This window comes from Schistocerca americana, chromosome 2, assembly GCF_021461395.2.
Source record: "Schistocerca americana isolate TAMUIC-IGC-003095 chromosome 2, iqSchAmer2.1, whole genome shotgun sequence".
NCBI lineage: Eukaryota > Metazoa > Arthropoda > Insecta > Orthoptera > Acrididae > Schistocerca > Schistocerca americana.
Genome location: NC_060120.1, coordinates 536,727,098 through 536,752,487, shown reverse-complemented (window position 1 = coordinate 536,752,487; position 25,390 = coordinate 536,727,098). Strand labels below are relative to the sequence as shown.

Sequence of the window (25,390 nt, the reverse complement as noted above, 5' to 3'; positions counted from 1 at the left end):
GATTTGCAGAATGAGATCTTTTTACACAAAAAAATGGGTAGTTGCAGCTGAACATTTATGTCCATTTCAGGTAGAACAGTTCATTTGGTGCCGTTATAAAACACGAAAATCATGTCTCACATAGGCTATGGCAGATAATGTTAAGAGCTAGCTTGGAAAATCGTTGTTTGGAGTTTATTGTGCATTCTTTACAGGTCTGTGAAAGTGTAGACATCACTGGCACAGAACTAGATTTGACTTTCTTAGCACTGTTGAAGGAAATGTAAAAAAATGTGAGTTTTTCATGGAATTTATTAGTTTGTGCGTGTGTGTAAGGTCAACCATGTCGGGGAAATGAAACAGGATTCGTAGTCCAACTGAAAGGGAAAATGAAAAAGCTTCCAGTACCCAATTCATGCTGAATTGTAACTAGAAGTAATTGATCTGTAATGTGACAGGTAACATTAAGACAGTTTAGATTTCTCCAAGTATTTCCTTCAGGATCGAGTTCCTCATTTAGAAAGTCTTGTCACAGATCTTCTGCCTGTTCCGTATGATGATGGAGGGAGATACAGTGGTTGTTGCTCACAGGCATATGCTCACAGAGTCCATTTCCTGTGAAGCCCTGTTCTAAATGATGAATAGTGCATTCAGACAGAGATAATTCATGAAAGAACTTCCTATCTTAAATTGTATTTAAGCTGGAAAATTAAAGGTTCTGTATGGGAGATTAAAAATTTCTTACACTGCACATGAATTTATAGATTCCAGAAATTGTGTGAATGTAGTTGAATTACTAACCTGCCACCCCTCCCTCCCTCCAACTTTTTTTTTAAATACATGCACATGAAGAGTGAAATACTTTATTCATGAAAGTTCAACCCAAAACTTTAAATTTTGCCTAGATAAGTATTAAATACTCAAGATGTGTGGGACACTGTTGGTTCTGTACAAGACTTGTGCAAATTCTGGCATTCTTAATGTAGATTTGATACTTAACAGAAACTACACACAAATTATACAGTTTGAATACTTTAACAATTTTATAATTTTTTGTTAGGTTTTTCTGTTGAAAATTAGGATTAGTTAACTTGCAATCAGAGATCGAGGTCAATTTTAGACAAATCTGTAGTAATATGTATTGTCTTTTTGAATAGTCTTTGCTCATTCATTAGTTTTAAAGCTTGTTTAGTTTTAACAAAAGAAATGTCACTTTCATGTGGTATGAATATATTCTTACCTTTCAAAACGAGTTTCAGAAACATCATACTGGCTTCTCCATTTTCAGCACAAATGTCATAAAAATATTTTAAAAAGTTTTGACTTAAAATTTCACCTTGTTCCACACACCTTGCAATTGCACTATCAATAGCATCTGCCGCACCTTTAACATGAGATTTGGCGTAGAATAACAAGTCTGTATCCACTTCAGATACTTTCTCCATCAAACACAAATTGAATATGGTATACTTGTTTTGAAATTGGGAAGTACAGCCTTCTGAGCAAACTGTCAACTTGTTGAGGCATGGAAGCTTTAGGTTTAGATCAGCTGTAATTTTATTTGCAAGAAAATCATTTTTTGTACCAACAGCAGTTCAATTTTATTTATTCTCCATCAGTTTCGATAGTGGCTACTACCTTCACAGGAGATACTGCAAGGTACAAGACAGGATAATAGAGGTATGTGATTTCCTACAATCTTGCAACATGAAAATAGGTTGAAAAATTTTTGAAGCATTGGATGCTTACATAATGTACATCAATTGATCAAAAATGCATCTCTTCCAGGTATGGCAACATCAAGTATAAAATGTGACAAATTATCACAATAATTGTTTCATTGAATTTCCATTGTAGTAGATTTATGCCATAAATAACTTTTTGAGTTACTAAGTTTACTGTTTCATTTTATTTATTTAATGAGTAATCGGGGATTAATTTGGACATTTTAATTAAAAAACTTCAACTGTATTGGCTATACACGCCTAGAGAACCAAAAATTCTATGTTATTTGTGATTGACAAATGTGCAATTTATGTAAAAGTTTGTATTGATTTCATGAATGTCATGTTTTGAAGTTAACATAGTTTTTAGTTAATGTAATGAAATTTAGCTGTTACAGCAATGTACATAATTGATACTGCAATACATAATGTACTTTAACGAGTTCCATAGTGTGCAGATAATATGAGCTCCTATACTTGATACACCTATGGCATAGGGTTAATCAAACCACCTTCACAATACAGCACATGGAAAAATAAAATACCTATTATCTTTCCATGTGAGCTCTTATTCCCTTATTTTATTATGATGATCATTTCTGCCTTTGTAGGTTGATGTCAATAAAATATTTTCACATTTGGAGGAGAAAGCTGATGGTTGAAATTTCGCGAGAAGATTCCACCACAACGAAAGACCCATTTATTTTAATGATGTGCATCCCCAAATCCTGTATCATGTCAGTGATACTGTCTCTCCTATTTCTCGATAATACAAAATTTGCTGTTCTTCTTTGAACTTTCTCGGTGTACACCATCAATTGTATCTGGTAAGGATCCCACACTGTGCAGTGGTATTCCAAAAGAAGATGGACAAGCGCAGTGTAGGCAATCTCTTTAGTAGATTTGTTGCTCCTTTTAAGTGTTCTGCCAATAAAATGTAGTATTGTAATTTGCTACATTACATGCACTTGAAAGTAAATGATTCTCTCCTTTGGTTAGCAAATAATTGGGAAGTTGTGTCTTGCATACATCTGATGACAGTATTACATTATATTAATAATCTTGGTAGTATTACACTAGATTGTCCCTCACTCAAGCATTTTATTTGTGTTTTGTGAAATAGAAGACACACCTAGTAATAGCGTGATGGATTGCCCGAGGTCTAGGTTTGTGGACAGTTATAAGTACCGTAAGGACAATATAACTTCTTGAGTAAATAACTTCCTGAATCACCAAGTCACAGAATGATGATGATAGGATAGTGATTAGGAGGGAAGGAAGTAGAAGGCGGGAGATGAAAAATGTTTGCAGGTAAAATTTGAAGTGAAATAATTTGATGTGTTCCACTGACGGTTATGGATGGCCTTTATAAATTTCATGGGTTTGGTATTTGCTAATACTTTCACTGCTATCACACATTAAACTTGTTGCAATTGCAATATACTGCATCACACTAGATTGTATTTGTATGCTAATTTCACGACTGTCAGGTATCCACGTATAGACCAACTCTCTACACAATCTAGTAACATTAATTTAATGACGTTATTTTAATAAATGTTTTCCAAATAAAATTAAAAATAAATGAAATGTATTCACAATTGTGAATATGGACAATCATCAGCTGTATAACGACGGTGAAAATTTGTGCCAAACTGGGTCTTGAACCATGATTTGCCGCTTCTCGCGAGTGATTGCCTTATCATTAGGCCATCCAAGCACACTTTGTGGTCAGACTCGAACTTCTGTATGTCATCAAACATGTATCTACAACCTGCACCTGTCTATCCATTATTTATATTCCCATACAGGGAAGATATTTTGATTGAAAGTCACTTGCCCGGTGTTGGCGGATATACATGGTCTGTTCAAAAAATTCCAGAACATCCGTAATTTCACACCGGAGGTGTGTCAGAAATGAAATGCGCTCTGGATCCCTGCACACACCTGTGTTTAATGTGTAACTGTAGGAAGTTTCATTGTTGTGTGTCTGTTAGATATTGTTCACTGCTGTATTGAGTATAACATTGTGTCGCACAGGTTGCGAATGTCGATATGGCAGATTAGAGGAGCAATGCTTCTGCATTAAATTTTACATGAAACTCCAGAAAACCTTTACAGAGACACATCAAACGATCCAGGAAGCCTATGGTGATAAGTGCTTAAGCTGTACTCAGTATTATGAGTGGTTCACACAGTTTAACCCCCCCCCCCCCCTCCCCCCAACAGGCTCGCCACTTTTTGGCAGGTTCGTGGTTGGCTACCATGGGGCTCCAGCCTTTGCATTATTTTTTTTCCTTCCATGTTGCATGTCTATCCTCTTGCTATTCTTTTTCCCCCTCCAGTGGGGAACATGTCTGGAATGTTATTAGAAATGTTCTGCTTTTTCTGCCACTGACAGAAGAACAGTCTCACCATTGTTTTTCGCTCCCTTTTCCTTTCTTTGTTTCCCTTTTCCTCTTGTTCCTCTGCTTTGGCATTTGAGGTTCCTCTTTTTCTTCTTCCTCCCTGTGCACTCCTGAAGGCCAGTCCATGCATCTAATGCGTAACAGGTGACTGGGTAACGTGTAATTCCCCTCCTTGGGTCGACAGTAGGGGTTCGCACGTACCCCCTGGTACAGGCCAGGCCCAGGGAAGGGTGATTGCCTGAGCTGGAACTTTCCCAAATTGCCAATTGGTCCCTCTGTCAGGTGTTCAGGAGGTGTGACCTGAGGTGTGAACAATCACCTAAGGTGGGTGCGCCCCCTTGTGAAGGGGCCTCCATTTGGAAGGAGTGCGCCATCGGAGATGCTGGCAATGATGGGGGATTTTCTTACAATGAGTCAGTCATCTTCACAATCAACATCTTTGAAACATAAACATAAGCAGGCTAACGATTCAAAGACCCTTCCTGCTACATCACGGTTCCTCGTGGTCTCACGCACTGAAGACACTCAGTCCTTCGCTACAGTAAATCTCATTTATTGTTCAGAAAAGTGTCAATGCAGTTGCTGGCCCTGTGAAATCATGCACTCATTTACGGAATGGCACTTTGCTTTTGGAGACTACTTCTGAGTCTCAAGCACAACAACTGCTTGCTGCCTCGCTTCTCCACAGCTACCCAGTTCGTGTCGAGCCCCATAGAATTTTGAATTCTTCCCTTGGTGTTATTTATGCTAGACTGCTCCAATTCAGCTCTGAGGTTGTGAAATCGCCCAGTGTCAAGGTAGCAGCGCTCAGCTAGGACCAAGATCCATTCGCCAATCTCCATCCCGACAGTAGCAGACGATGTTATTGTAGACCCTATTGCTATTTCCAATACCTTGGGCTGCCATTTTGCAGAAGTTTCGAGCTCTTCCCACTGTCACCCTACCTTCCTCCTTTGGAAATGAGTGGAAGAGCTCAGGTGATACCGTTCTCTTCTCAGAATCATGAATGCTACAATGCTGCCTTTACTATGAGGGAGCTAGATCATGCTCTCAGTTCATTTTGATCCTCCACCCCAGGGCCAGACGCTGACCTTATTCAGATGTTGCAGCACCTTTCACTTGCGGGCAAGCACTTTCTGCTTAACACGTACAGAGCACATAGACTTTGAAGGGTGCTGAGTGAGTCTGGACAGAGGACACAATTGAAAAATCTGTGTTACCGGATGTACTCTGTGGCCTGATACAGGGCGAAGAGCTCGGCTGTGAATACTAAGCAGTGTGCCAGAAGCTGATATCAAAAAATACAGGCGCCAATGATGAAGGCACACCTGACCCCATGGTCAGTCCGGGAGCCATCAGTGTACACAAAGGTACTATTGCGAAGTTCTATGCAAAGCTTGTGAAACTTACTGCAGTAGAGCAGCTGGGCAGAGGGCACATTTCCCGGACTTTGGCGTGAAGCCACCGTCATACCCATATCTAAGCCCAGTAAGGACACAAACCTCCCTTCTAGCTACAGCCCCATCTCTGTCACGAGCTGTGTTTACAAAGTGATGGAATGTATGGTTTATGCCTGGCTGGTATGGTGGCTTGAGTTGGAAAATTTACAAACGAATGCACATCGTGGATTTAGAGTGCAACGTTCTGCAGTTGATCATTTTGTTACTTCGTCCACCCATGTCATGTCTGGTTTTCTGCAGAAATCGCACACTATGGCTGTGTTTTTTGATTTGGAGAAGGCCTACGACACCTGCTGGAGAAATGGTATCTTCCATACTCTTTACATGTGGGGCTTCCTTGGCCGCATGCCCTGTTTCCTTCAGGAATTTTTAAAAGACTGACTTTTCTAGGTACATGTGATTTCTGCCTTGTCGGACACCTTTATCCAGGAAAACAGTGTGCCTCAGGGGTCCGTCCTGAATGTCGTCTTCTTTGCAATTACCATTAACCCTATAATAGCCTGTCTCCCTCCAGGCATCTGTGGCTCCCTTTTTGTTGATGATTTTGCCATCTATTGCAGTTCTTCACAGACCTGTCCCACTGAGCAGTGTCTTCAGTGATGTCTTGATAGTTCTTTACTCCTGGAGCATCGACAATGGCTTTCATTTTTCCACTGACAGAAATGCCTGTATGAATTTCTGGCGGTGCAAGTGGTTTCTCCCAACATCTTTACATCTTGGGCCTGTTGCCCTTCCATTCGTTGAAACTATGAAATTCCTGGGGCTCATGCTCGATAGGAAACTCTCCTGATCCTCCCACGTGTCTTACCTGGCAGCCCACTGTACATGATTCCTCAATGTCCTACATGTCCTCGATGGTATTTCCTGGGGTGCCGATTGAACCACCCTTCTCTATTTGTACTGGTCCCTTACTGGTCCCTTGTCCATTTGAAGCTTGACTATGGGTGCTTTGTTTATGCATCTGCACGTCCATCCCTCTTACGCGGTCTCAACGCTAACCACCATCATGGCATCCATTTGGCCAATGGCGCCTTTTACACTAGCCCGTTCGAGAGTCTGTATGCTGACGCTGCTGAACTACCACTGTCCTACGGCCATGACTTTCTCCGCAGCAGGTATGCATGCTATTTGTCTGCCAAGTGTGGCCACCCATCGTATGCCTCCTTCTTCGATGATTCCTTTGATCACAAGTATGGGGCGTGTCCCTCTTCTGTTACCACTTTCAGCATTTGCTATGACGGCTTAAATTCACACTACCTGCAACTTTCCCAGTGGGTGTGAACCTATCAGTACCTTGGCTTCGTGAAGCGGCCCATTTTAACTTTGGCCTTCATTCGCTTCTTAAGGACACTACTCCAGCCTCGCTCTATCGCCTTAAGTTTCACAACCTTTGCATGGAACTTTGTGATACTACCTTTCCTTTGTGTACACTGTTGGCTCTCGGACTGACCGTGGGGTAGGGTGTGCCTTCATCATTGGCGCCTGTGTTTTTCAATATCGACTTCTGGCACACTGCTCAGTATTGACAGCTGAGCTCTTCGCCCTATATCAGGCCACAGAGTACATCCAATGACAGACTATTCAATCGTGTCCTCTGCTCAGACTCACTCAGCACCCTTCAAAGTCTACGTGCTCTGTACACTGTCCATTGCTTAGTGCAACGCGTCCAGGAAAACTGCCACTTGCTCACTCTTGGTGGAGCCACTGTGATGTTTATGTGGGTTCCTGGTCATGTCGGTTTGCCAGGAAATGAGGCTGCTGACACTGCTGTCAAGGCTGCAATTGTCATACCTCAGCCCACTAGTTCCTGTATTCCCTCTGATGATTTCTATCTTGCCGTCTATCAGGAGGTAGTCTCCCTTTGGCATTGCCAATGGTCCTCCCTTCACAGGAATGAGCTCCGGCTTATTAAGCCTCTCACAGAAGCTTGGACGACCCCCTTTGGCCCTTCCGCCAGGAGGAGGTTATTTTAACTTTCCTGTGTGTTGGGCATGCCTTTTTAGCCATCATCATTTGATAAGTGGCACTACCCCACCACTTTGTATGTATTGCGCCCAAGTTTAACTGTCCACCACTTCCTGACGGAATGCCCATTTTTTAACCGTTTACGTTCCCGCTTGGATTTGCCGTCTGAGTTATAAGCCGTTTTAGAAAATGTCGCACAGCTTGCCGACCGCATTTTACTTTTTATCTGCCAAAGCAATATGATGAAGGCTATTTAATTTTTAGTTTTGGACCTCCATTCCTGTATGGTGTCTTTTTTAGCCCTTTTTTCTCCATGTCCCTGTGTTTAGTTCTTTCCTTATGTCACTTGGGACTGATGTATAGCTGTTTTTTAACTCCTCTCTGTCTTCGTGTCCTATAGTTTTGACTTGGGTGTGTATGACCCCAGTTGTTTTTGCACACTAAAGCAAAACAAATAAAGCAAAACAAAATAAACAAACAACCATTTAAAAACAACCAGATGGGTGTTAAAGATGAGCCTCGTTTGGGACCTCCTTCAGTATCTACTGATGACGCTCGTGCCAGGGACATCATCAAAATTGTGCATGCCAGCCAAAGGTTGACTGTCAGAGAAATTGCAGAAGAATGTAACATTTTGGTTGGATCTATTATGAAATCCTGACACAGCATCTTTGAATGCATGATGTTGCTGCCAAGTTCATCCCATGGCTTGTGAGTCAAGACCAGAAAGATCTTCACCTTGCAATCTGTGAAGAGCTTTTGGCTTGCACAAATGAGAGGGAGATGTGCCTTAAGAGAATCATAACTGGTGATGAGACTTGGGCTAACGGTTACAATGTTGAGACCAAGTTTCAGTCTTCACAATGGGTCAGGAAAGGTTCTGCAAGATAAAAAAAAAGTTCGTCAGGTCAGGTCAAATGTCAAAGCCATGCTGATAGTTTTCTTTTACTTTGAAGAATTAGTTTATCATGAATTCGTGCCACAGGGACAAACTGTTAATTGATGGTACTACCGGGACGTGTTGTGACACCTGCGAGAAAATGTGAGAAGGAAATGGCCTGAAATGTGGCGAGACAAATCATGGCTCTTGCGTTATGGTAACGCACCTGCACATTTGTCCCTGTTGGTGTGTGACTATTGCACAAAAACTGAAATTACTGTGTTGCTTCATCCTCCGTACTCCCCAGACCTGACCCTGCAGACTTTTTTTATTTCCAAAGTTGAAAACCCCATTGAAAGGACAAAGATTTGCAACAATAGATGAGATCAAAAAAATTTGCAGACGGCTATTTCAAAGGAGACCATGCACAAGAAGCAAAAGATAAGTGTAGAAAAAATTTGTGGACAAAAGTTCCAGAAGTTTTTGAAGAGATCTTGTATATGATATTGCAACATATTTCTGAACAACACAGGCACTGAAATATTGTGAAATTAAAAATATTTTTTGTGAAATGCTGTCTAATGTAGTAAACACTAAATAGGTATGGAGTATTTGACTACTGTAGGTTCCTCCAGTCAGGGAGTGAAAAACATCTATGTTCAGGGTTTATTTAGTTTTGTATGCAAATGTGACATACATTTTTGGGAAACGTACCCGTATCATCAATACTAATAGATGCCATCTTAACTTGAATTTTTATCTGCTTCGTCTGTGATGAAAGAAACAACACAGAAGATAAACCAGCAACCCATGAATATAGCCTGATGTTCTTTGATAACCATGTAATTTCTTCTTTTAATATTGTAATTTTATCTTTGGACTGTATATGACCTGTGTATATTCTTTGATGAACCTGTATGTCTTCTCTTAATTTTGTAATTTTATCTTTGGGCAGTATTATGACCTGTGTACTGTATATCAATTAAATAATGTCTCCTTGTATAGATCATATTCTGTCTGAGCTTGTGGTGGTTATTCAATGTTAAGATAAACTGTATACAAGTTATCGCACAAAAGTGGTGTAAATCTACTACAGTGGAAATTCCGTGAAACAGTTACTGTGATAATGTATCACACTTTGTACTTGATGTTGCCATATTTGGCAGAGATATATTTTTCACCAATTGATATGCATTGTGTGAATGTCCAATTTTTCAAAAAGTTTTTGCATCTATTTTCATATTATAAGATTGTAGGAAATCACATACTTCTTTTATCGTGTCTTCTACCTTGCAGTACCTCCTGTGAAATTGGCAGCTAGTATTGAAACTGGTCGAGGGTAAATAAAACTGTACAGTCGTTGTCACAAAAAATGATTTTTTCCAAATATTTATCGGCTGCAGATAAGCAGTTGAAGAAAGCTTTATTACAATTTTGTGGCTTTTCAAGCATTCTGGATGAATCTATTCTAAATGCTGTACTTGGGTTTGCCGCTGAATAACATTGTGCAAGTTCTACGATATTTCATTGAAACAACTGTTAGATGTCTTCAGATGATGGTAGTTGCTGTCTTCACTGCTGCAAGACACAACTGGTGATAACTGCATGGGAGCAATGAAACTTATCAGGTATTACAAGCACTGCTTCCATCCAACTGGACTCACCTCCCTGTGAATTAGTAATTCCTGCTCATGGCCTGATAAATTTCAGCACCACCGCGCAATTGTCATGTGTCGCATTTTGTGGCAATGATGACAGTAACTACCACCATGTCAAGATGTCAAACAGTTGTTTTGATGAAATATTATGGGAGGCAAACAATGTTATCTGACATTAAGCTTGATAAGTGTATTTGTAACAGATTTGTCAGGAAAGACTGAAAAAGTCACATGTGACACGTCTATGGGGAAGAAACAGCTAACTATGTACATGAGTTTGACAAATTACATAGTAAGGGAGGTGTATTACAATGCACAGTGGCCATTTTAGATGTCATGACAAGCAAACCATTCCTAAGTTTTCTAAATTTAAACATTATACTGACTTGCCGGTGCTGTCATTAGAACTAAACGACAAGCAAGTGATGGGGAGAGAGAGAGAGAGAGAGAGAGAGAGAGAGAGAGAGAGAGAGAGAGAGAGAGATTGGAGATTGGGGGAGAAGGGGTTATGTCGTATGCAATAGGAACTGCACATGGTGTCCATGAAATTATCATAACATGTAAAGATCTCTTCTGAACTCTCTGTTGCATGCTGGGACTGGGTAGATAGCACTGCCTGGGTACTAGCATGATGGATTAAACAACAAGCTAAGGTTCGCCAAATGTCAAAATACACGCGGCTGGAATACTGAATGCAAGAAGCAAATGCACTTTGATGACACAACATGTTTAATCCCACAGATAAGGTTCTGGATAACACAGCAGTTTTAGTGCTCAAGAAAGTATTTTGTGGAAGACTTTGAGGAAAAAGCACTGTGGTTGGGTTATGGACCTCAAAATAGATACACTACCTATGTTTCTCCAACATTTGAACTCACTCTATTTGAATATTCAGTTCACCAAGGAAGTGGAAAAAGGTGACAGCTTGCCATTCTTGGATGTCATGGTTAGAAGGAAAGCCAATATAATATTTTGGGGTAACTCTTCAAGTCAAGCAAAAGTTTTCAGAGTCCAAAAGTGTGTAATACGTATTATTTGTGGAGTAAATTCATGGACATCCTGTAGAAACTTCTTCAAAGAACTGGGTATACTAACTACTGCCTCTCAGTATATTTATTCCTCAATGAAGTTTGTCCTAAATAATATATCTCTCTTTCCAACAAACAGCTCAGTTCATACATACAATACCAGGAACAAAAATGATCTGCACAAGGACTTAAAAGCACTTACTTTAGTTCAAAAAGGGGTCCACTACTCAGGAACACTAATCTTCAATAATTTTCCAGCAAACATAAAAAATTTAGTTGCAAATAAAGAGTAGTTTAAAAGGAGCCTGAAAGACTTACTAGTGGCCAACTCCTTCTACTCCATTGACGAATTTTTTAATAGAAACAAATGATGTATTGTATATATTCATATTATTAGTATTGTTATTTCAGCTTAAAAAAAAAATAATAAAAAAATGACATGTTCCACATCCACGAGGATCTCCTGAGCATGGATCTATGGAATGGAAAACTAATCTAATCTAATCTAATCCAGCAGAATGCTGGGACTTAGTGTCTACTGCAGACAGATTTGCACAGAGTTATGTTTGTATTATGCATGCTGTGGTATTTTGGTGAAATGTCTCAAGAATAGAAAGAATCTTCAAAAGACACAACTTCTTTCTTTTTTTTTTCCCCCACCAGCAAAATTGAGAAATTTTTGAAACTTCCTGGCAGATTGAAACTGTGTGCCAGACCGAGACTCGAACTTGGGACCTTTGTCTTTTGCGAGCAAGTGCTCTACCATCTGAGCTGCCCAAGGCTGTGGCCAAGCCATGTCTCTGCAATATCCTTTCTTCCAGGAGTGCTAGTTCTGCAAGGTCCGCAGGAGAGCTTCTGTGAAGTTTGGAAGGTAGGAGACGAGGTACTGGCGGAATTAAAGCTGTGAGGACGGGGCGTGAGTCATGCTTGGGTAGCTCAGCTGGTAGAGCACTTGCCCACGAAAGGCAAAGGTTCCGAGTTCGAGTCTCGGTCCGGCACACAGTTTTAATCTGCCAGGAAGTTTCATATCAGCGCATACTCCGCTGTAGAGTGAAAATTTCATTCTAGTAAAGTTTGGAAGATAGGAGACGAGGTACTGGCAGAAGTGAAGCTGTGAGCACGGGGCGTGAGTTGTGCTTGGGTAGCTCAGATGGTAGAACACTTCCCTGCAATAGGCAAAGGCTCCGAGTTCGAGTCTTGGTCCGGCACACAGTTTTAATCTGCCAGGAAGTTTCATATCAGTGCAAACTCTGCTGCAGAGTGAAAATCTCATTCTGAGAAATTTTTGTTTTGTCAAGGATGATCTGTGTTTTGTCAAGGACGATCTTGGGCTTAGAAAATGCAGCGCGTATAAGATCCCATTTCATTGTCGGAAATCTTATATGTGGCACACACATTGCGCCTTGCGAGAACATTGTGTAGAACACCATTGATATGCATGCCTTAGCCAATACATTTGTGGTTCTGGCGCATTGCTTGAACGCGGGCCATCACATGTTTTATGAGAAGATTGAAGTTTTATCCACAGCATCATCATTTTGGGATTGGTTTTTAAGGAGGCTACACACATCTGGTGGACAATCTTATCAACAGAGATGCGGGGTTTCAACTAAGCACTGCTCATAATCCTGCACTGGCTACCATTAAATTCAATCAGGAGAAAAAAGATCTTCGTATTTGGGACCCGATGCAGTGAGCTGCAGAGAGCAACTTGAGCTTTTAAATACTGGAGCATTCAGCAACACAGTCATTGCCCACTACAAACACAGAAGGAATTTCTTCAGTTCCTGGTAGGGTGCAGTAAGAGCAGTGCTTCCCTCCACCTGTGATCACCTCACTGTGCGTGCATAATTCCTACACTTGGCCTGACGAGTTTGGTTGATGACCTGTAATCATCACTAGTCTCGCCTTGCAGTACTGGAGAGAGCAACTACCACCGCCTGAAAATATCAAGCAGTTATTTTGATGGAAAAATTGTAGAACTTGCACAATGTTACACCAAGTAGTGCTTTTGCAGCTATGTAAAAACACAGCAACAGAAATCTTTCTAGGTGTCAGTTTTCCCCTGGTGGTGGTGTAAGAAAATGTTTTATCAGCTCTTCAGGTACAAGCTGTAAAAACTGTTGTTTGCTTGTGTGACAAATGAGCACTCTGAATTTTATCTTGCATGATAAGAGAGAAATGTTCCACAAAGTCTGTCTGTCGCTTTCCAGTTTCTGTTTCTGGAGCTTCATTCTGCTTTCTTGTCTCAGCAGATTAAGAGTTGGATGAAGCTGTGAAATTGGAATTTAATAATTTGTTTCAAAGTTTCTGATGCTACATCTGACTGAGCAAGATGGTGCATTGGTTAGGAGACTGGACTCAAATTTGGGATGACGATAGTTCAAATCCCTGTTCAGCCATCCGTATTTAGGTTTTCCATGCTTTCCCTAAATTTCTCCAGGCAAATGTTAGGAAGGTGTGCTTGTAAAGGTCATGCCCTATTTCCTTCTCCTTTCATAATCAGAGCTTGTGCTTTGTCTCTTATGACCTCACTATCAATGAACCATTAAACTCTAATCTTCCTTCCTCCACTACATATGCAATGATACCATTCATTTATACAAGTTTCAGTTGTCTATCATTATGAATCTGTTGTTTCCAATTGACTTCTTTTTAACTTCATTATTTAACCTAGATTGAAGCTTAGACCTAAAATTTCTAAATTTTATGTGTGAGTAAGTGTTATTTTCCTGTGCATTTTTCAGATTTTTCAAAGTTAGTGTGATATCTATAGATGTATACATTTTGCAGTGTATCAGAAACCAATAAAATATTATTTGACTGTAATGCATAAAATGTAGCCTTCCTTATGTGGTCCAATTAGTCTTTCTAAAACTGCTCATAAGCTGCTTTAATTGAGAGAAGTACGCAACATTTCAGCAAAGCTTCTTGTTCTCAAGATCTTTAATTGATTTTGTATCCCTTCTGCTGGGTGTTGATAGGCTGTGTAATCTCTGTTATACACATTTTCAGCTGTTTATTTGTCCTCACCAGAAATCATGGTATACAGTTTAAGCCCTGACTTTGTAACCATTAATTTCTTCACTATGGCATACTCAGTAGTTGGAGTATCTGGAAATGACTTTTTTTTTTAGTCTTCTCAATGCTTTTTCTAAAGTTTGTAGAGATTTGTATGGAACTAAATAAGGTTCTGATGACACTACACTGGCTTGAGTGGTTAGTCTTTTTTTGTACTATTTCTTCCTGGTTCTTTCTTCTTCTCATTTCCTTTCTTTTAAATTTAATTCTGCCACCTTACCTCTCCCTTGTAGCACCAACTTTTAGAAAAAATGAAAACTCTTAGGTTAAAGTTGTCTATAGGTCTGGGCAGGCATACTGGCGGGTGGCTGTTAGTGTGCTGTTTCCAATCCATGAGTCACAAGCATTTGACAGTCACATGCAGTTCTGTTACTCGTTGTAATAGTTTCTGCTTTGGTCAAAATCAGTATAATTGCATATCTGTGGTGAAATGTTGACTTTTGAGTATGTCAGTTATATCATTCTGTAAGCAGTGTACGAATGCATTATTTTAATTTGGAAACATTCAAAAGTCTTCTCATTGAATTTGTTATTTACCATCTATAGTGTGTAAAATTCTTATAGACAGCATTAGATATTGTATGTTAATATAAATGTACACAAATCATTGAGAAAAACATTTATGATAAGAAATATAACTAGTGAAGTTCAAACAAATTAGCACACTAACAAAATTGCATAATTGGTCAGGTAGTATGACACATTCTAAATGCAATTATGTTAGCTTGATAGCTGAAATCTAGATCAGTACTAAAACTGTATGGGTATGATTACTATAAATACCTACCTCATTTTCCAAATCATCTTACAGCTGCTGAACACACCAGTTCCCCATAATCAATAAAAAATCACTAATGATACTATTTGTTTGCAATAAAATTTTTATTAAATTATTACTTATAAAAGCCAATGGCCTTGCCATAGTGGTAACACCAGTTTCCATCAGATCACTGAAGTTAATCGCCATCAGGCTTGGGTAGCACTTGGATGGGTCACTGTGTGGGTCTACCATGTGTGGTTGGCAAACGGGGTGCACAAACAGCCTGTATGAGGTCAATTGAGGAGACACTTGATTGAGCAGTAGTGCCACTGATCATGAAAGCTGACAACGGGTGGCATAGCAGTGTGCTGGCCACCTGCCCCTGCATATCTGTATCTGGTGACTCCTAAGGGCTGAGCATGACACAGTGGCGAGTCAGTAATGTTGGGCCTTCAAGGCCTGCTCAGGTGGTGAAAGTGTTATAACTGCACAATAAATTACAATGTAAAATGTTGCACATGTCCCATCTCAGTTGCTCTCATTTGGCGTTCTCCTCATCACAGTTTTCTTATTTGTCTGCTTTACTGCTTTCCTCTGTGGTTGTTGAGTCATCATTCCAGTTGATGATTATCGGCTCAATTACGGTGTCTCAGATGACTCTTGAGCATCGGGGGCTCAAGGATGCAACAATTTGAAAAAATTAACAAAGCATAATGCTGCACTGCCTGCTGGGCGCCCAGCCGGCCGGTTATGCAACCTGCCTGGCTTGGCGCTAGGCCGGCGCACCAGCAGTAGTGCGCTGTTAGTACGACCACAGCGCACGTACGCTATTTTGCTCGCCTGCTGGTGCCTGCAGAGTCTAAGTCCATTATCAGCACCTTACGTAATCAAGGTCACGCTGTGTCTATATAAGCGGGCAGTGCATGCCAGCGGAACCATTCCGCTGTGAGCTCTATCTGCAACAGCATTGAAGCACTATGCCACGTCAACATGTGTATCGTCATTGTCGCCACTGCTTGCCAGTTTATAAACACATAATTAGTTTTGAAAATAAACTTGGAGGAAATGGGACTGCACAATCTGTTATTCTTAATGGACCAATTTTTTTCCGTGGTTGTTGAGTTAATTTTTCACTTGATGTCGCAACTGGAGCAGCAGCCTGGGGGATGTTTCCAGAATGAGATTTTCACTCTGCAGCGGAGTGTGCACTGATATGAAACCTCCTGGCAGATTAAAACTGTGTGCCAAATCGAGACTCGAACTCGGGATCTTTGCCTTTCGCGGGCAAGTGCTCTACCAACTGAACTACCCAAGCACGACTCACGCCCCGGCCTCACAACTTTACTTCCACCAATACCTCGTCTCCTACTTTCCAAACTTCACAGAAGCTCTCCTGCGAAACTTACAGAACTAGCATGCCTGGAAGAAAGGGGGCTGTGGCTAAGCCATGTCTCCGCAATATCCTTTCTTCCAGGAGTGCTAGTTCTGCAAGTTTCGCAGGAGAGCTTCTGTGAAGTTTGGAAAGTAGGAGACGAGGTGCTGGCGGAAGTAAAGTTGTGAGGTCGGGGTGAGAGTCGTGTTTGGGTAGCTCAGTTGGTAGAGCACTTACCCGCGAAAGGCAAAGGTCCCAAGTTCGAGTCTTGGTCTGGCACACAGTTATAATCTGCCAGGAAGTTTAATACAATGATATATATTTGCAGGTATCTTTAGTGGCGTATGTGAGTACTGTCTGCAAAATAGATTGTGAATAGAGTTATTAGCAAAGAAGTAATAAATTAAAGGCCATGCCTGATGCTGCAGTTTTACTACACAGACAGTGAAAATGTAATAAGTGATAAATTTTTATCCTTTCAACAATATTATGAAAAAGAAGGTTGCTACTCGCCATCTAGCGAAGATGCTGAGTCGCAGATAGGCACAACAAAAAGTCTGTTACAAATAAAGCTTTCGGCCATAAAGGCCTTCGTCAAAAAACACACACACACACACACACACACACACACACACCTGCAGTATTGGGCAACTGAAACCATACTCACTGACTATTATCCTTTCATCATTGTGTGGGGGGTGTGATTGATAAAAAAGTGTCATCAAGTAAGTGAGAGAAAAGTATCATCGATTGATTTTTAACCCCATGTGTCCTTTTTCTACCTTTGTATTTTTTTCTACCTTTGTATTTTTTTCTATCCTTGTATTTTTTTCTATCTTTGTTTTTTTTTCTATCTTTGTTTTTTTTCTACCTTTGGTTTTTTTTTCTATCTTTGGTTTTTTTTTCTATCTTTGTTTTTTTTCTCTCTTTGGTTTTTTTTCTCTCTTTGGTTTTTTTGTCTCTTTGGTTTTTTTCCCTCTCTTTGGTTTTTTTCCCTCTCTTTGTTTTTTTCCCTCTCTTTGTTATTTTTCCTCTCTTTGTTTTTTTTCCTCTGTTTGTTTTTTTTCCTCTCTTTGTTTTTTTCCTCTCTTTGTTTTTTTTCCTCTCTTTGTTTTTTTTCCTCTCTTTGTTTTTTTTCCTCTCTTTGTATTTTTTTTCTGTCCTTGTATTTTTGTTTCTGAATATATCCGTGTGAGGTGTGATGCATAGCCGCTGGTTTTCATTATTATTTATATTTTATTTTGATCAGCTTGATTAAAAGCTTTTCAAAACCTATAAAACCGATGTAGGCTTAAAGATAAAATTCTCTTTGTTTATCTATAGTCATTTTATTGTAAATGTATTGTGGCTACATGAATGTCCTTTCCTAATCCTCTGTGGTCTTCTTGGAGAAGTACCTCAATTAGTACTCTATTTTATTGTTCATGATTTTTTAGTAGCTCTTCTATGCCACATTTAACAGAGTAATGCCTAGTTTCCACTTTTGCTTCTATTGTGCTTTTCGAATAGGGAGATAACTTCTCCTGTTTTTTTTTATGTTGGAATTGCTTTTTTGCTAGGACACATTTATAAGATATAGGAATCTGAGATGAACAGAGTTTCCTGCACATCTGATTAACTCTGCATTTATTCCATCTATTCCTGCAACTTTCCTAATTTTAAAGTTTTTTTCACACATTTTTAGTGGATCCATTGTTTTATTGTCAGTATTACGAAATTTGTTTTCCTCATTGACACTCACATCTTCCCAACATCATCCTGTTTGCACCATAACTTGTGGTAGTGTCTAACCCATTGAACCTCTTCAGTTATATTCAGTTTTTCTGTATCTTTTTCTGATTGTTTTATATGTCTCATTACTGTGTATGTTAGACTTTGTTTTTCATGTACATCCTGTTTGATACAGGAAATGAATTGGTCCCAAGATTTTTGATGGTCCTGTCATACACGTTGTCAAGCATAATTCGTTTTACTTTTGTTGACAGTGATTTTCAGCTTCACGTGTGTTCTTTAGGAGCTCTTCATATGACTTCTGTGTTTCTTATACAGATGCTTGTACGAGGGCAGTTCAATAAGTAATGCAACACATTTTTTTTTCTCGGCCAATTTTGGTTGAAAAAACTGGAAATTTCTTGTGGAATATTTTCAAATATTCCCGCTTCGTCTCATGTAGTTTCACTGACTTCCGACAAGTGGCAGCGCTGTACGGAGCTGTTAAAATGGCGTCTGTAACGGATGTGCGTTGCAAACAATGGGCAGTGATCGAGTTTCTTTTGGCGGAAAACCAGGGTATCTCAGATATTCATAGGTGCCTGCAGAATGTCTACGGTGATCTGGCAGTGGAAAAAAGCGCGGTGAGTCGTTGGGCAAAGCGTGTGTCATCATCGCCACAAGGTCAAGCAAGACTGTCTGATCTCCCGCGTGCGGGCCGGCCGTGCACAGCTGTGACTCCTGCAATGGCGGAGCGTGCGAACACACTCGTTCTAGATGATCGACGGATCACCATCAAACAACTCAGTGCTCAACTTGACATCTCTGTTGGTAGTGCTGTCACAATTGTTCACCAGTTGGGATATTCAAAGGTTTGTTCCCGCTGGGTCCCTCGTTGTCTAACCGAACGCCATAAAGAGCAAAGGAGAACTATCTGTGCGGAATTGCTTGCTCGTCATGTGGCTGAGGGTGACAATTTCTTGTCAAAGATTGTTACAGGCGATGAAACATGGGTTCATCACTTCGAACCTGAAACAAAACGGCAATCAATGGAGTGGCGCCACACCCACTCCCCTACCAAGAAAAGTTTAAAGCCATACCCTCAGCTGGTAAAGTCATGGTTACAGTCTTCTGGGACGCTGAAGGGGTTATTCTGTTTGATGTCCTTCCACATGGTCAAACGATCAACTCTGAAGTGTATTGTGCTACTCTTCAGAAATTGAAGAAACGACTTCAGCGTGTTCGTAGGCACAAAAATCTGAACGAACTTCTCCTTCTTCATGACAACGCAAGACCTCACACAAGTCTTCGCACCCGAGAGGAGCTCACAAAACTGCAGTGGACTGTTCTTCCTCATGCACCCTACAGCCTCGATCTCGCACCGTCGGATTTCCATATGTTTGGCCCAATGAAGGACGCAATCCGTGGGAGGCACTACGCGGATGATGAAGAAGTTATTGATGCAGTACGACGTTGGCTCCGACATCGACCAGTGGAATGGTACCGTGCAGGCATACAGGCCCTCATTTCAAGGTGGCGTAAGGCCGTAGCATTGAATGGAGATTACGTTGAAAAATAGTGTTGTGTAGCTAAAAGATTGGGGAATAACCTGGTGTATTTCAATGCTGAATAAAACAACACCTGTTTCAGAAAAAAAATGTGTTGCATTACTTATTGAACTGCCCTCGTAATTCTTCAGTCCATATTCTTAGTTTGATTTGATTTTGTACTTTCTATCTTTCTCCCACTGCTTCTTTAGCTGCATTTTCTGTATTTGTTCTGTGCCACTCTTCATCAGTATCACTGCTAAGTGTCACTTTTTCTAGGTGTCAATCAATTTTGATATAGTGTCCAACAAGAGTGGAAATTCCTGGATGGAATACTGTGAAGTAAGGGAAAGGTAACCAATCACCTATAGCTGACTAATATGGTGCATAGTAATTCTCAAAAAAATACAGTATTCTCACTACCTTTCAAACTCTTGTTGTTTCTCTAGCAAAAGTACACACATTCACAAACACAACCACACAGACACCTGAACGCTCACACCCACAGTCGTGGCAAGCTGACTGTTGATTATCAGTTATTGAAGGCAGTTGTCTGGGTAAATGGAGGTGAGGAGGGGGTGGGGAAGGATGCATGAGATGAGAGGGCATGGCAGGATGATGTGACAGGTATGAGGCAGGTCTTTCAACAGATGAGTCAGGGGTGCAACGGAGCACCACTTTAGGAGGGGTGGGAAGTATCTTTGGTAGGATGTCCCTCATTCCAGGGCATGATGGTAGGTGGACTGCAAACAAATCTTCGGCACCATTTCCCTTCACACCCCCCAATCCTCCTACCACCCTCAAGAACCAGCCAAAAAGAGGTGTCCCATTCATCAGCCAGTACCACCCAGACTGGAACAGCTGAATCACATCTTTTGTCAGGACTTTAATTACCTATCATCATGCCCTGAAATGAGGGACATCCTACTGGAGATACTTCCCACCCCTCTTAAAGTAGTGCTCCATCACGTACACAACCTCCACAACATGCTAGTCCATCCCTGTGCCACTGCCAGTGCAAAACCTACGTAATCCACCCACCCAGCATTTCCTATTCCAGTCCTGGCAAAGGTTTATCCTACCCCATCTGGAGCTGAGGCACCTCTGAGAGCAGCCATGTCATTTCCAGCTGGGCTGCAATAATTGCACAGATTTTTATATTGGTATGGCTACCAACCAGCTGTCCACCAGGATGAATGGCCACCACTAAACTGTGGTCAAGAGCAAAGTAGACCACCTTGTGGCACAATAGCAGCTGACCATAACATACTTGATTTCAATGGCTGCTTCACTACCTGAGCCATCTGGTTCCTTTCTTCCACTACCAGCTTTTTGGAACTGCCCAGATCGGAGTTCACTTACAACTTATTTTCCACTCCCATAATTATCCCGGCCTGAATCTACAGTAACTACTGTCCCCGCACCCTCTGCCCAACAGTTTCCGCCCTGTTCATCCTGTCATCACCTCCCCATTCTCATCTCCCACACTATCTATTTGCCACCCGCTACCAACAATTTCGCTTGTCTTTCCCGGTCCTCTCCTTTTTCCCCATCTCTCTGACCCACAATCTCCTGATGCTGCGTCTGTTGCCTGTTTAGTCCCTGCACTCTCCACCAGAAAATGTTTGTCTCTCACCCGATATCTGATTTATTGATGTGCTCTTCTAAATTGTCTACACTCTTTGGTCAGCTAATGTGAAGGGCTTTCTGCTAGATGTGCTCGATACATTTTTACATCCGTTTTTCTTAAATGTGTTACTATTTTCATGGGCCTTTCAGATTTGTGGATGCCTATACTGGTTTGAACAACATGGTACGTGATCACTAACGCAGGAAAAGTTTAGATGATTGAGAAGTGCTAAGTGGCACAGGATACGATTTCATATTGATGATCTTTGAAATTTACATTTTCCTCGAGGTACAGGACATTTCAACTTGTGCTGGTGAAAGTTCCACTGGATGACTCAGCTTCAGTGTTTGGATTGCCTGTAATATACATTATCTGTGAAAGACAATTTTTGAACATATCTACTAGAAAAAGTCTCTGTGGTGCTGCTGGCTCTAATAAATTGAAGTCATCTGAAAGAGAAGAAGACTGAAGAACATGAAATTTTGAACAGAGATACATTTTGAAACAAGAATTTAGATCTCCATTTCCAGAGAAAACAAAAAAGAAAACTGGACCGAAGTGGTTAGATGTTCAGGAACAACATCAACCCCATTGAACGAAAAATTATTGGAAAAACTAATTCGTAAATCAGAAGTAGTAATTTATGTGGTTCATAGGAGACCCAGTTGACATATTCTAAGAATCAGATTGGTATAATTTCACATGGTGGCACCTGTAATATGGATTAGTTTTTTGGCTGTCTCTTCTTTTAGTGTCAGGGAAGGTTCATTCAGTTGTTGCATGATCTGTTGTTGTTCCTTGATGATGGAATGCGTAAACAATGTTTTTGTCTCATTCTGTTTTAAACTGTTCAGAAAGATAAAAGACGTGCCAAACATGATAAAACACAGTCTCATTCTTCCTTAAAATTGTAACATTTCTCTTGGGAGTATGGAAGGTGGTATATTGACCAGTCCAAACGTATACTGTCAGAATGTTGTGCAGAACACTTATGCAGGATTAAATATCAAAATTTGTATGCATCAGTTTCTTAAAATTCTCTCATGCACATCAAGCATAGAATTTTGTTTGATAAGACAATAACCTTGCCCGATGAAGTGACGAACTAAGAGTTTGTCATCAAAGCTATTAAGATCATCTTGTGTAACCAAATACCACCATAGTGTCAGCCATGGCAATCAGTTCGTGGTGGTGGCGGTGGCGCTGGCAGTGGCGGCTGTGGTTGTGCTGCTGCTGTTACTGCTGCTGCTGATGATGATGATGGAAGAAGCTATCAAAAGTTTGATGGACCAGCACAGAATCAGTTAACAAATCATCTTCTAACAACGTCTGTGGAAGAAGTTGTTGAAAGCTTGAGATATTGTATGGCAAGAAAGCAGAAGGAATTCTATCCAAGACTGTACTCGTGGAAGAACTACATTCTATTAGTAGTATTTTCTGTTTACAAACTACTAATAACTTTTGTAAACTAAAAAGAACATCAGTGAAAGCAAGATGTACAAGTAAGGTAACATTATTCTGAATCCAAAAGTAACTTGAACACCACAGTGTTCCTATTGGAGATGATATACCCTTGTATTCCTCTAATGCTTGAACTGATTTTCCCAACCAGTTGTAGAGGGATCTACAGTTTAACATGAATTTTGAACTGAGATATAACTTAGGATTTTCCATATTAAGAAATGGTAGACAGAGATGAAAGAAGTAAAATGTGACAGAGGGGAAAAAATCCTAGGAGCAACTGGGGATTGAAAACTGAGCTTCTACGTTTTGTGGTCTGGCAGTTATACTTTAAGAATTAACTTAAAGGTCTGTTTTGACAGGACTGACCACACATGCATTCCATACTAGGAAAGAACCATACAAAAAAAAGTCACTTATTTCATGTGTGTTGTAATCCAGATATGAGAGGGGGAAGGGGGGGTGGGGGAGAGAGAGAGAGAGAGAGAGAGAGAGAGAGAGAGAGAGAGAGAGAGAGAGAGATTTGTGGCAAAATTAGTCATATGACCTCCAGTCTTTTAACTGCAGTGTATTTATTGTACATGGTATGTGTTTCAGGCTGCTGCAAGCTGCTATGGACATGCTGCAAATAGATGGCAGCAGCACCATACAGCTGAGCAGCCCCCTATTTCAGGTGCAGCAATGCTTCCTTGTCCACTTTCCACAGGATTAGCTGTTGAACTGGGTTTAGCACTGAAAAATGACTTGCGACGTGTGGCAGAAGCTGCTACACAGTTCAAATTAGCTGCACAACAAACTACAAGTCCACTTGACAGACTAAGCTGCCTAGGGCATCTTGCATCCTGCCGAATTGAATTAGGTATGTAAGTAACCTAATTTTATTAGACCAATAAACTGCCATCAGTTGCTGTCATTACTAAGTTACAGTGGTTAGTTTTCTTTCCGGAATGATCCTATAATTTTTTATCAAATAAATTAGAAGTTAATTTAAGGGAACTGAAGTTTGAATACTTCATGTCTCCACACAATCTGCATGAAAAATAATCAAATGCTTAATATCAAATGAAACAAAGCCTGATGAGTAAATTTTATAATTTGCTGTTCAAGTATTATACATTCTAGCTCAGTCACTTATGGGATGCTATAGGTACTTAATAAACAGTACATTTCACCTAAAGATGGGACTCTATTGGTTTGTAGAACAACAAGATAAATTACTACTATCACATAGTATACTATTAGCATCCCTCGGGTTATTTTACGTAATGCGCTTTTGACAACCACAAACACTCTAATCCTCTGGCCATGGCAGGTAGTGATGTATTGTCTGCTGGAGAGTGTGCTTTCTCTAGTGTTTGTCATTCACAATGTTACAACTGGAGAAGTATAGCTTGACCTGTGAGCCGAGGTTGCTACACTACTCACCCACAAAGAAAATAGTTAATTTTTTCTACTAACTTCAGCTAAGAAATGTCAGTTGTATTGAAACGAAACTGCAGTTTTCATCTGTAATGCGTTTCTATCGTGGTTGAATACTGGTGAGCCAGCTGGTGTTGTGAGATGGCTGCTGCATCTGGGTGGGAAGCAGCTGAATGGTTTCCAGGCGGTGGCTCTGCTCCGTGTGATGATGTGGTGCACATTGTTGCAGTTTGGTAGGTGTTCTGTGTCCAGTGGTTGCTACTGTATTTTAGTATTATTATATTAGTATTGTTATAGCAGTCTTTAAGAAACAGTGTAGGCACTCCACAATGCTGTTTGCATCTGTGCGATGTGGTGATGTATTAAGTCATATAAATAAAATGGAGAATATACTTTATACTCAAAATTTTGCAGAAAGTTCACATGTCACTTGAATAAAGCAAGTCAAAAAATGTACTTCACCTGAGAATGTTCTCAGTGTTCAGAAAAGGTGGGGGAAGTTGCTCAAAACAAAGAACATACTCTGAATTCTTATGAATAAAACTAATGGAGCTTCTCACAAGCAGAGAACATCTTCGTTGTTGTTGTTGGTTTTTTGCTCTGTAGCATATTTCAAGCTGAGTAAGTTCTGTTGAGGTTAAGTTTTACTTAATTTTTAGTAGCAGTATTAGAATATTTGTTGTTTGGAATGAAGAAAAGATATACCTAGCCCAAAGAAATACTGGAGAGAGAAACTGTAGAAGTTTATATGGGTTTAACAATAAAAATTTTATATTCCTGGTGAACTCCCTTCCTGAAAATCATGAAAGAAGAGTGGGCGACCTTTCAAATGAGGTGAAAACTAAAACATGTTTTTTGCTATTTAGCAGACCCAAGTTTTCAGACTGATGTATGAGAAGACTTAGGTATTCACCAAACAACAGTGTCACTGACATTGCCAGATGTTCATCGTCATGTTTTATCACAGCATAAATCTTATATTTTGTTGGTTTAGCATTAAGTAGGTGGATCAGAATAATCAATAACTGGTGTATATCAAATCTAGTGATCTATTTCTTGTAACGAATTCCACAGACAGGTGCTTACATAACTGATGCATGAGCAGATCGTTATGCATCATATTTAACCAAAATTATCTTGTTTTAGAAAACTTGACCAGAGTTCTGGTTTTTAGTAGATGAAAATGTCCTGCAATCTTAAGATTTCATTTGCATAATGTGTTCACCTAACTTCAGTAACAAAAAAGTTTCCCACATGTTGAAAATTCGGTAACATTGCAAGAAAATGCATTTTCGTAAACTTTTTGTC

The 25,390-nt window shown here is 40.2% G+C and overlaps 1 protein-coding gene across 1 annotated transcript in view; it reads left to right on the top strand.

Annotated features, from left to right (window-relative positions):
* LOC124593744 (40-kDa huntingtin-associated protein) overlaps nucleotides 1-25,390 on the top strand; it is a 74,469-nt gene that overhangs the window by 25,934 nt on the left and 23,145 nt on the right. Inside the window, exon 4 of the mRNA XM_047132078.1 lies at nucleotides 23,261-23,522. Coding sequence (XP_046988034.1) covers nucleotides 23,261-23,522 — 262 coding nt within the window. The remainder of the gene's footprint in view (nucleotides 1-23,260; nucleotides 23,523-25,390) is intronic.